Raw genomic sequence first — 13,383 nt, 5'->3', positions numbered from 1 at the left:
GATTGCAGCTGGGCTAGCCTGGCAACATCGACATAGGTAATAAAATGAATTAATCTGTTTTACGTAGTTTACGTTGGGCGGTCGTACATAACTCTTCTGATTTTGGGACCCATTGTCATCCCCAACGACGGTAATTGCAGTTCAATTCACAATGAGTAGCGTTTAGATGGGATGAAAATCTAGTACCTTACTTGTCGTTTCAGAAAATGATGGAACACTGCTTCTAATTTTAATAATAAGATTTCAATATTGTCAAAAAAATTCTTAATTTCTGGTTTACCCCGTTTCTACAAAAATGAGTTGATTTCGATGCAATTTTGACAACAGTATTGCTGAGGGCTTTACCATTTTTTCAAGATGTTTTATAACGAATCTTGTAGCTCCGAGGTGACGCTAAACTTTTGGGGGGTGTTTAATGCTTTTTGAATTATTCCACAGCGTTCTTGCTGTACCTGATTGTCAACAAGATACTATTTCTATGGAATGCCATTGAACACTAGAATGAATTGTTATATATACTGGATTAATAATCAAAACAATATAAGCAAATAATTAATTAGAAGGTTCATCAACACAAGATAGATGCGGGATGGACAAGTACTGAACTGACTGCTTGTTGTCATCAGAGCAGTAATTGATTCAAGGTACAAGAGAGTACCATTCTAAACAAATAATATGACTTATTGGTCTCTGCATGTGCTGTGTCTCTGTAGTAGGCATTCTCTTGTATTCTTCTTGGATCGATTGACATATAATGGCGTACATTTGCAAACGGAGGATGAAGACACAAATATTCCGGATAAGTGTTTGTCCCTTCTCAGTACAAAAATAAACATAAAAATATTTCTGAAATTTGTTTCGTGGGGTGATTTTTTTACTTTGAGGTTCCATCAGGCGCAAGTCAATGGAAAAATGAAGTTGCCATCAATGCCATCCTATCAACGAGACACCTCAAATGGTGTAATGGAAATTTGACAGAAATTATTTTTTGTCATTAATTTTGGTTTATTAGCTAAAGCAGCCGGTTTGTGATTGAGATAAGCTGTTAGGTCGTTATTAAGAGCCAATCTTTTTTCACTAGATAACTTTTTTTCTCCAAAAGACACGCTTACAATTTTAATTCGTAACGAATCTATCCATGCGATCCGCGCTTCATCCCTTTTCCCATGAAATGCTCTCTTATCTTAACAATGTTGAATCAAAGCTATTTCGAGCAGAAAATCCTTAGCAGACGCAGACAAAGATAAAGGAACCAACTGAAACAACATCATTTATTTCAATACTCGGCCGCTTACTCCCTCACCATCCCGTTTATCCCGTCAACATGCTCACCTTCCCGCCCAGGACCCACTGCTGGACGTCGGCAAACACAGGAAAAAAGGATTGTCTTTCTCGGTCGTGTCCCCCGCTTCCGTCCAATTGCTGCTGCTCCCGTCTCGCTCCTCCAGCATTGCCCACTCAGATTGTAAACGACGACGGACAGATAACACGAGATCCGATCGGCCCCAGCAAAAGTTTGTGCCACTACTGTGCTGTGCGTTCCAACCACTCCGGGCGATACGACGAAACGACGAGAGACGAATCACAGCAGATGACCACCCAACCAAACGCCTTTGTTCCTCAGCAAATGGAAATTGGAAATGCAGCAGCCCCCAACAGTTGGGGAAACTCAAGAATTCGAAAATTGAGACATACTGAATAGCACCCAAGAGTGGCATATGCTTTCTTGCTACCCGATACGGATGGTTCTGCTATCTCCATCTCGACCACTTTTCAAATCAAGCTAAGGCTTACGATGGCTACCGGAATGATGGAGTGGAGGCGTCTGTGAATGGGGGAATACTTGACTGGGTGGGAGGTTCTCGGAAAACGATAAAACAGTTTTACATCATAATAAATCAATCAATTTAATGCCTTGTTGCAACCGAGATCACCTTTTCCACTGATACACGGCTCTCTTGTGAAGGTAGTGCTAGATGAAAGTGAAGTGCAGCCGGGAATGAATAGAATTAGGAATTATACGGTCGACTGAAGTCAATCGAGAAAGGAAACGGTTATTGAATGCGGATGACTTGCAACGATTTGAAGAATGCTTTCTTTTTGTGAAGGTAGCAAAATAAACTCACCCTTAAATAATTTGTAAAATTCCGATGAAAATTCATGAATTGCCAAAACCTTAATTGCTTTTGAGCGAACCACTTTCCGCGGCTGAGTAAACCATTCGGATTTCTACTATCTTTGAAACGAAATAGTTGTTCAGATGTTTTTCCAAGAATTGGTTGGAGTTTTGAATTGAATTCTTCCAAAAAGCTATTCACAAACGTTTTAAAAGTTGTAAGCTGCTTTACCGCAAATACTTCATCAAAACATCTCTGTCCATTTTTCCTTCCAGATCTATCACCATGGAGTGTTCGCCGCCGAGTCGTGCCTGTTCGTCGGAGCTCGAGTAATCGCTCCTCGCCGCCACGCGTACTTTCCTTCAATGGCACCAGCGATATTTCACAGCGACCGAAGTCGAACTTTCTTGATACGATGGCTCTGCGAGGAAAACAGACCCGTATCGATGCCAGGTCAGCATTCGACGAGGAAACTCTTTCATCATCATCGTACAGCTCGTCTACCGGCAGCTCGGGTGGAACGCTAACCAGCGGGAGAATGCGTCCACGAGTTCCACCTCCACCACCACCCCCTCCGGCCAGCTCGACCGGGTCTTCGTCACCAGATCGACAATCCATCATCAGTAGTGAGACGGAAACGGTAGTGAAGAACGGAAATAAGACTCCCGAGCACGAGGATGCAAACATATACGAGGATTTTTGCTTTGACCTGAGCTCCGGATCGGAGCGAAGCAGTGGACGTAGTTCGACCGCTTCAAGAACCGTAGTTCAGGTGTCAACCCCTGTCCAGACTACTTTCAGCAAGGATGCCGTTCATCGACTGGAAATTCGACACGAGGATGAAGACAGCAGCTACGAATCGATGGGCCAGAAGAAAACTTCAATCATGATAACCGGAGATGATTGCTACTCCACCGTCAACATGGACGACGACAACGAAACTCCTCTGTACCAATCGTCCGTAGTTGTCAACGATGTCTTCCTATCCCCTGGAATCCAAACGTCATTTAACACGGTCACCATCAGTGTCAACTCGCCAACATCAACCCTCCAACATCCACGCAACAAATCATGTGATCAGGACGAACTGATCTCCTTCAACAACCAGAAGAACACCTTTCTCAACAGATCGAACTCAACCTCGATAATCCCGATCGGTAGTTCTACATCCGTCACTGTTATGACCCCAACGGAAACACTGGAGTCATCCACCCTCACCAGATCCACCGGCAAAACACTCATCAGCTTAGACTTTGATCGCGAAACATCAGAAACCAGCATGCAAGAATCCACCGGACCGGAAAGCTCCGTCGACGAAGAACCAGGGCTCGACCCTCCATGCCAACAACCCCCAACGACGCCAACCACCCCGCCGACCCCAACCCAAGCGAAAGATACGATTTCGATAGTTCCTAACGAAGAAAATTCCAAAGATAGTAGCGATAGTTTCGAGATGCTCCTGCGTAACCCCGTCGAGGCGGTCAAGCGCAATCTGGTTCCGCATTATTGCGGCAAGGCCAAGGAGAGTCACGACGGTGATGTTGGTTCCACCGAAGGCGTCAGTAGCGAGGTACCGGTTGTAGTTCGTCGCCAGAAAAACCCAGATGTGCATTTGTTGAAGGCCCAAAGGAACAGTTTCATCGCCAAGCTGTTGGAGGATCCGATGTTGGGTCACTTGGCTGAGGGGCTTGACTATGAGCTGGTGGCAAAGTTGATCGAGAACTCGCTGCTAAGGTTGAAAGAAAGCCGCAATCAGCTCGACATGAGCGGAACCAAAGACCAGGATGATGTTTCCAAGTTGATTGAGGAATCGTTGATCAAGATACAGGAGGAGCGGAGCAAAATCGATAACAAGAAGGTGGAAAAGGATAGCAAACGGAGCAGCATCAGTTCGGGGAATAGTTACGGATCGGCCGCTTACGAGTTGATGGAATTTGATGCGACCGGAGATTTGAGTGATTGCTATCAAAGTTGCTCCAGTGATCTGACAGTCGATGACGATACGAACTCATCAAGAAACAAATTCTACCAAATGTTGGTGGACGCCACTCTTAGTGAAATCGAAATCAGCACGGCAAACGATGATGATCATCATTACGAATCGATTCGACTAAATAGTGATCCCATTTACGAAGAGATTAGCGACATTCCGCCCCCGCTTCCACTGTCCGCTCCACCAATGGTCGACGATTTGGATCGCGAGAAGCGCAATGCTCGTTCGATCTTCGAGGGAGCCTCAAAGTACGACATTCTCTCCTACCTGGTCGACGCCAAAGAACGCGGGATCGCCCAGGAGGAGGCGTACAGTTTTCAGTTCGGCAATGCCAGTGACATAATTCTCGAAGAGGAAGAAGACGAAAACATCACCGATCTACGGCACCACCAGCGACAGATCTCCGATATCAGCAGTCGCCTGTCGCACATCTCCAACATTAGCGACTCCAGTGAAGACACCTCGCTTCTATCGTCCCACCTCGCCCAGCGGAAAGCATCCGAGATCGAGCGCAACGATTCCGGGGTGGGTTCGGAGACCAGCAAGACCTCGCGCAGCAAATGGCAGCACCCTTCCTCCTCGCTAATGGACAAGATCAGCCCGATTCACCTGTGCGAGGATTGTGACGGCCCAGTGGAAACGCAAATTACCGAATCTGGAGTTATGTACGCTCCCCTGGTGTGCAGGAAGTGTGGGAAGAAGCGGGCCGAACGCAAGGAGATCATCACCGAAATAGTCGAAACGGAGGAAAAGTATGGCCGCGATCTCCAAATCATCTTGGAGGAGTTCTACCAGCCGATGCTCGTGGCCGGACTGCTGAACCAAGACCAACTCTCTGCAATCTTTTTGAACGTGGAAGAATTGCTCGAGAACAACCAGTTTCTGGCCGAGCGGATGCGGGACGCGCTGGACATTGCCACCGAGCAGGGCGACGAAGATCTGCTGACGGTGAACGCGGGGAAGGTGTTTCTGGAGGCCGCGCCCATGTTGCACGCCTTCGAGAGCTACTGCGTTCGGCAGGGTGGGGCAAGCTTGCTACTGGCGAACCTGGAGAAGGAGAAGGAACTGTTGAGGATCTTTCTGAGGGTTTCGCAGATGGAGAATGCCGTACTGAGAAGGATGAATCTGAATTCGTTCTTGATGGTGAGCAAATGTTATTGGAAGAAAAGTTTGAAGTCAATTGTAAACAATTCATATTTTAGGTTCCCGTTCAACGAGTCACGAAGTATCCCCTTTTATTAGCTCGGCTTTACAAGGTGACGCCTACGCATCTGGAGGGCAAGGAGCTACTCAAACAGGCACAAGAAAAGATCGAGTTGCATCTGAATCACATGAACCGGGAAGCCAAGGACGTCCCGACGAAGCTTTGGCGACGGATTTCGTCGTCCAACCCGGGAGGTCGGAGGTTATCCTGTGAGCTGGATATGATCAACATCAAGCTGCGAAAGATGGCAATCGACGTGCTGGAATGGAATACAGAGGAGGTCCGGTTTGCTATCGAGGGAAGGCTACTGTTTACGCAACCAAACGATGGGAACTGGAAGAAGAGTCGCACCATCAAGCTGACCTCGATCAATGCGCTGCTGGTGACCAATGGGAAGGTGAGATGAGTTAATTAACGTTGAGATATCACACGATTGAAATTCTGAAAATCATAGTCCCGGGAAATTCTAACACGCAGAAGTTCAAATTTCTAAAAATCGTTTTCAGCAGATATGAAAATTAAAAAGTAGATAATCAAAGAATATATTGATCGATAATTTCGAAATCTGCAAATTAAAAAATAAAAGAGAGACTCCGAAGTCGAATGATCAAAAAACTAACAGACTAACATAATCAGAATCAAATAAAAAAAATCTTGGAAAGTGAAAGAATCAGAGAATCGTAGAATTGGAGAATAAAAAAGTCAGAGAATCAGAGGAAAAAAAAATCAAAGAATTTTACGACGAGAGAATCAGAGAATTTGAAAATCATAAAATCAAATCTTTTACAGGCGCAAAGAATAAGAAAATCAAAATATCGAAACATTGAAAATTCGACAATTGGGGGAAACGAGAGTCAGAGAATCAAAGAATAAAAAATAAATAAAAAGTAGAGGATCGGAGAGTCAGAAACAAAATTCCAATCCAAATCCAATCCAAATCCAATCCAAATCCAATCCAAATCCAATCCAAATCCAATCCAAATCCAATCCAAATCCAATCCAAATCCAATCCAAATCCAATCCAAATCCAATCCAAATCCAATCCAAATCCAATCCAAATCCAATCCAAACCAATCCAATCCAATCCAAACCAATCCAAACCAATCCAAACCAATCCAAACCAATCCAAACCAATCCAAACCAATCCAAACCAATCCAAACCAATCCAAACCAATCCAAACCAACCAAACCAATCCAAACCAATCCAAACCAATCCAAACCAATCCAAACCAATCCAAACCAACCAAACCAATCCAAACCAATCCAAACCAATCCAAACCAATCCAAACCAATCCAAACCAATCCAAACCAATCCAAACCAATCCAAACCAATCCAAACCAATCCAAACCAATCCAAACCAATCCAAACCAATCCAAACCAATCCAAACCAATCCAAACCAATCCAAACCAATCCAAACCAATCCAAATCCAATCCAAACCAATCCAAACCAATCCAAACCAATCCAAACCAATCCAAACCAATCCAAACCAATCCAAACCAATCCAAACCAATCCAAACCAATCCAAACCAATCCAAACCAATCCAAACCAATCCAAACCAATCCAAACCAATCCAAACCAATCCAAACCAATCCAAACCAATCCAAACCAATCCAAACCAATCCAAACCAATCCAAACCAATCCAAACCAATCCAAACCAATCCAAACCAACCCAAACCAACGCAAACCAATCCAATCCAAACCAAATCCAATCCAAACCAATCCAAACCAATCCAAACCAATCCAAACCAATCCAAACCAAACCAATCCAAACCAATCCAAACCAACCAAACCAATCCAAATCTAATTCAAATCCAATCCAAACCAATCCAAACCAATCCAAACCAATTCAAACCAATCCAAACCAATCCAAACCAATCCAAACCAATCCAAACCAATCCAAACCAATCCAAACCAATCCAAACCAATCCAAACCAATCCAAACCAATCCAAACCAATCCAAACCAATCCAAACCAATCCAAACCAATCCAAACCAATCCAAACCAATCCAAACCAATCCAAACCAATCAAAACCAATCCAAACCATTCCAAACCAATCCAATCCAAACCAAATTCAATCCAAACCAATCCAATCCAAACCAATCCAAACCAATCCAAACCAATCCAAACCAATCCAAACCAATCCAAACCAACCAAACCAATCCAAACCAATCCAAACCAATCCAAACCAACCAAATCCAATCCAAACCAATCCAAACCAACCAAACCAATCCAAACCAATCCAAACCAATCCAAACCAATCCAAACCAATCCAAACCAATCCAAACCAATCCAAACCAATCCAAACCAATCCAAACCAATCCAAACGCAACCAAACCAATCCAAACCAATCCAAACCAATCCAACCAAACCAACCAAACCAATCCAAACCAATCCAAACCAATCCAAACCAATCCAAACCAATCCAAACCAATCCAAACCAATCCAAACCAATCCAAACCAATCCAAACCAATCCAAACCAATCCAAACCAACCAAACCAATCCAAACCAATCCAAACCAACCAAACCAATCCAAACCAATCCAAACCAATCCAAACCAATCCAAACCAATCCAAACCAATCCAAACCAATCCAAACCAATCCAAACCAATCCAAACCAATCCAAACCAATCCAAACCAATCCAAACCAATCCAAACCAACCAAACCAATCCAAACCAACCAAACCAACCAAACCAATCCAAACCAATCCAAACCAATCCAAACCAATCCAAACCAACCAAACCAACCAAATCCAATCCAAACCAATCCAAACCAATCCAAACCAATCCAAACCAATCCAAACCAATCCAAACCAATCCAAACCAATCCAACCAATCCAACCAACCAAATCCAATCCAAATCCAATCCAAATCCAATCCAAATCCAATCCAAATCCAATCCAAATCCAATCCAAATCCAATCCAAATCCAATCCAAATCCAAATCCAATCCAAATCCAATTCAAATCTTATAAAAATCCAAATCCAAAGCCAATTCCAATTTCAGTAAAATCCAAATACTATCCGAATCCAAATCGAATCCGAATCCAATCCAATCCAGGTCAGATCCAAATCCAAATCAGATCCAATCCAAACAATCAAAATCCAATCCTTTCTAAATCTGATCCCAATCCAATGCAAATCCAATATTAATCCAATCCAATTTCAAGTTCAACTTAAATCCCTTCTAAATCCAACCAAACCCAACTCAAATTCAAGCCAAATTCAAATCCAATCCAAATCAAATCAAATCCAAACACAATTTAATCCAAACTCAGTCCAAATCAAATCCAATATTATCCGAAACCAATCCAAATCCACAACCAAATCCTAACCCAATGCAAATTCAATAGAAATTTAATTTATATCCATCCCAATCCAAATCAGAATACATTTCAAATACGATTCAAAAAATTTCATCTAAATCATATCCATCAAGAAGACAATTAAAGAAGAAGAATTAGAAAAACAAAGGATCAATGAATCTGATAATCAGGAATCAGAATATCAAAAAAATATGAAAAACAGAGAAACAGTGAATGAAAAGCGATAAAGCTTTTCTGATTAATAAAATCCTAACATTTGGTTATTGTCTTTTTGCAAAAAGAAAAAAAATGTACTGAAAATCTTTTTTCTCTTCCAGCCAAGTCCCAGTTACAAACCGGACCGAGCGTCAACAGAGCTCCTAAACTTCCCCCGCCACACCGGCGTCCGGGAGGCATCGCTCCTGCTGGTTCGCGAGAAGAACGGCCGCTACACACTGCTCCGGGAGCCCCTCTATCTGGACCGGTGCGTCGTTTGCACCGAGAACGACTGGGAAGACTACTTCGAGGTGCAGGAGATCCTCTCCAAGGAATCGTTCATTTTCAAGGTACGGCTCCTGCAGGACTATGTCGTTGTCGTAATCTCATTGTTTACCGTTTGTTGTTTTTTGCCTCTCTATTTGCATGTGCTCACGATTCGCGTACGCCAACCATCGCACACGTGGTTACAGGCCGAGGACGGCAGCAAAACGAAGCAGTGGTACAGTCAGTTGCAGTACCATTCGCAGGGCATGGGAACCTGGCGAAAGCGACGAAATGCACTGGCGAACATCATGATTAATGGAATGATGACACGAACGTAGTCTCGGCCGGTCGGGGGCGGCGAACTTGGCACGGAGCTGAAGTAATTCAACGTCCAGGAGGTGTTTTTCCGAAAAGAATCTCCTCTCGGACGCACCGCGGCCCAACAATGGAATAATCCCGAGGATAACGTAGAACGATGCTAATAAATTTCTTCCTTTATGCAGTTTTTTTCTTACGCTTTTTACCGTATCTTTCCGGGAGGTTTTCAACACTTTGTGCTTGTATGTAGCGAGGGGCTGTCCGCCCATTGAGTTTAAACTCGATTCAGCTTCGTCTATCGCTGGAGGTTGTTGCTTTCGACTCTTTACTTTTTCTTATCGTTTTTGTAGATTTTATTAGCTGTATTTATTGTCAAATAAACTCTAGCGAGGGAATTGATTAGTGGGGCTTGCAAAATTCTGTATAGAAAAAGTGAACTAGTTTAGGGCCTTAATCAAAGGAACAATCATGAGTATTTATTTAAAAAGGCTCCTCTTTGCGAAGAAAAATAAAAAAGTATAGAAGAAGTATCCGAAATTTGATTAGTGAACGATAACTAGTGAATAGTATTTAAATCATCAATCCACTGTTTTAAAACGATGTTTTTCTTTCCAAATTTTGAACGGTTTCCTCCTTATCTACAAAATGTATTTTTTATAAAAAAAAAGACAAACCTTCTCGAAGTTCTCTTGTGAGTTATGGAAAGTTTGGAAGAAGATTTATTTTAACTATGTGAAATTCTTATCTAACAAGCGAAGAAAGCGAAAACTTAGGTTTTATTAGCGGTATAATAATAGTGTTCTAACAATAATGAATTGCAATAGTTATGTATGTAATAAATTAATCGTAAAAGCAAATAAAAATCATCAAACTGTGTAAGAGTTTTCTTGGCTCATTTGTTTCGAACTCATACCATCAATAGACTGTGATTCATAGTTTGCCAAATATCCGTGCCTGCTGAATTCTACATTACCAGAGATATTGTAATTTCTCACATGTAATATTCTCAATAAGTTTCGAGTTTCCACATAAAAAGCTAATTGTTATTCTTAACCGGCTTGGCCAAACCGCATCCGACGGATAGGAAAAGATGGATCGAGCGGGAAATAAAATCTGGCAAATTTCCCGTTACCCATACGCTCGCAAACATATTCAGCTTCTAGTAGAGTAGTTACTGATAGTGTAGACACCGGAGGAGAAGAGAAGTGGGGCGAAAAATCAGAACCGCTATCACACAGCCGCCCCCAGAGGAAAATTTGAATATGGAAACGACAACAGCGATGTGTTGTCGGGAACAGCAGCGGTGGGATGCCGTTGCTGTGTCACAGGTTGGCTTCGAATGGATATGAATATTAATGCCATTGCCTTGGCGGATCTGACCTTAGTCAAGCCAGCCTGTCGGGAAACGACGGGAAATCGTCGCAGAATTTTTTTTTTTTTTTTTTTTTTTTTTTTTTTTTTTAACTAATTTTATTTGCTAATTATCTAATACATGCATTCATCTCTTAGACTAGGTGTTCCGTGTTTTCCTAACACTATCATCCTTATTTGCTATGTTACATTTTTAGTTATTATTAATACATTTCAATTGCCTCTGGCAGTTAGAATTTTTTCCTCTGGTTGAATTGAACCATGTAGGAATTACAATGTTTTCAACTTAAACTAAACTTAACCTATTTTATACTAAGGGTACAAGGAGTTAATCGTTGCAATAGAAGATTGCAACGCTTTTTTGTCTAAAATTGAAATTATTTTGTTGGAACTTTGTTGCAATGTCTCAATATTAGAAATTCTATGAAGTTCATTGGTACTATACCACGGAGGCAACTTCAGAATCATTTTCAAAATTTTATTTTGAATCCTCTGGAGTGCCTTCTTTCTGGTATTGCAGCAACTAGCCCATATTGGCACAGCATACAACATGGCAGGTCTAAAACTTTGTTTGTAAATCAAAAGTTTGTTCTTAAGACAAGGTTTTGATTTTCTGTTTATAAGTGGATATAGGCACTTAATATATTTGTTACATTTGGCTTGAAGGCCTTCAATGTGATTTTTAAAAGTTAATTTTTGATCTAGCAGAAGTCCTAAATATTTAGCTTCGCTAGACCAATTAATTGGAACCCCATTCATAGTGACAATATGTCTGCTAGAAGGTTTCAAATAAGAAGCTCTCGGCTTATGTGGGAAAATTATAAGCTGAGTTTTGGAAGCATTCGGAGAAATTTTCCATTTTTGCAAGTAAGTGAAGAAAATATCCAAACTTTTTTGCAATCTACTACAAATGACACGAAGGCTTCTGCCCTTTGGCTGAAAAGGCCCGTGTCATCTGCAAACAAAGATTTTTGACACCCTGGTGGTAAATCAGGTAAGTCAGAAGTAAAATGTTATACAATATGGGCCCCAGTATGCTGCCTTGGGGACACTAGTTCTTACAGGTAATCTATCAGATTTAGTATTCTGATAGTTTACCTGCAGCGAGCGATCTGATAAATAATTTTGGATCAGTTTAATGATGTACAGAGGAAAATTAAAATTCATCAATTTTACAATCAAACCTTCATGCCAAACACTGTCAAATGCTTTCTCTATATCAAGAAGAGCAACTCCAGTCGAATATCCTTCAGATTTGTTGAGCCGAATTAAGTTCGTAACTCTTAATAACTGATGAGTGGTTGAATGCCCATGGCGAAAACCAAATTGCTCATCAGCAAAAATAGAATTGTCATTAATATGAACCATCATTCTATTTAAAATAATTTTTCAAATAGTTTGCTTATTGGAGAAAGCAAACTGATAGGGCGATAACTAGAAGCCTCAGCTGGATTTTTGTCCGGCTTCAAAATTGGAACAACTTTGGCGTTTTTCCATTTATCTGGGAAGTATGCCAATTGAAAACATTTGTTAAATAAATTAACCAAAAGGATAAAGAGCTCTCAGGAAGTTTTTGATAAGTATGTAGAAAATACCATCATCACCTGGGGCTTTCATATTTTTAAATTTTCTAGTAATAGATCTCACTTCATCCAAATTAGTTCCCAACGAAGGGTCAAAACATTATCTTGGATGAGAAGGTCTTCGAAGCTTCGTGTAACCTGATCCTCAATTGCACTAGTGAGCCCTAGTCTATAATTATGGGCACTCTCGAGCTGCTGAGCAAGTCTTGGGGCCTTTTTGCCATTTGTTAATAAAATTTTATTTCCCTCTTTAAGCGCTGGAATTGGCTTTTGAGGTTTTTTAAGAATTTTTGTTAATTTCCAAAAGGGTTTCGAACTGGGATCCAACTTCGAGACATTATTCTCAAAGTTGGTATTTCTCAGAATAGCAAAACGTTTTTAATTTCATTTTGCAAATCTCGCCAAATAACTTTCAACGCGGGATCGCGAGTTCTTTGGTATTGCCTTCTTCTCACATTTTTAAGACGGATCAGTAGCTGAAGATCGTCGTCAATAATAATGGAGTTGAATTTAACTTCACATTTCGGAATTGCAATGCCTCTGGCTTCGACAATTAAATTTGTCAAAGATACGAGAGCATTATCAATATCACTTTTGGTATCGAGAGGAATATCAACATCAAAATTCCTATCGATATACGTTTTATAAATCCCAATCAGCTCTATGATAATTAAAAGTAGAGCTGATTGGATTATAAATGGCTTCTTGTGAGATTTCAAATGTCACAGGAAGGTGATCAGAGTCAAAGTCAGCATGAGTTACCAATTGGCCACACAGCTGACTTGAATCCGTTAAAACTAAATCAATTGTAGAAGGATTTCGACTGGAAGAAAATAAGTAGGGCCATTGGGATATTGAATAGTATAATATCCCGCAGAACAATCTTCAAATAAAATTTTGCCATTGGAATTGCTTTGAGCATTATTCCATGAACGGTGTTTGGCATTGAAGTCACCAATTACGAAGAATTTTGATTTGTTGCGAGTCAGAATTTGAAGATCAGCTT

The 13,383-nt window shown here is 41.3% G+C and overlaps 1 protein-coding gene across 3 annotated transcripts in view; it reads left to right on the top strand.

Moving 5' to 3' along the window:
- Positions 1-10,302, top strand: part of LOC134218433 (uncharacterized) — a 914,466-nt gene extending 904,164 nt beyond the window's left edge. For all 3 annotated transcript variants that reach the window (XM_062697419.1, XM_062697417.1, XM_062697418.1), the window contains 4 exons: positions 2,393-5,253; positions 5,313-5,711; positions 8,961-9,188; positions 9,312-10,302. In XM_062697419.1, the coding sequence (XP_062553403.1) occupies positions 2,393-5,253; positions 5,313-5,711; positions 8,961-9,188; positions 9,312-9,443 (3,620 nt within the window). In that variant the 3' untranslated portion in view covers positions 9,444-10,302. The remainder of the gene's footprint in view (positions 1-2,392; positions 5,254-5,312; positions 5,712-8,960; positions 9,189-9,311) is intronic.
- The last annotated feature ends 3,081 nt before the right edge of the window (positions 10,303-13,383 follow it).

Source organism: Armigeres subalbatus, chromosome 2 (assembly GCF_024139115.2).
Source record: "Armigeres subalbatus isolate Guangzhou_Male chromosome 2, GZ_Asu_2, whole genome shotgun sequence".
NCBI lineage: Eukaryota > Metazoa > Arthropoda > Insecta > Diptera > Culicidae > Armigeres > Armigeres subalbatus.
Note: the sequence above shows the minus strand (reverse complement) of the source record. Positions and strands in the feature narration are given on the sequence as shown.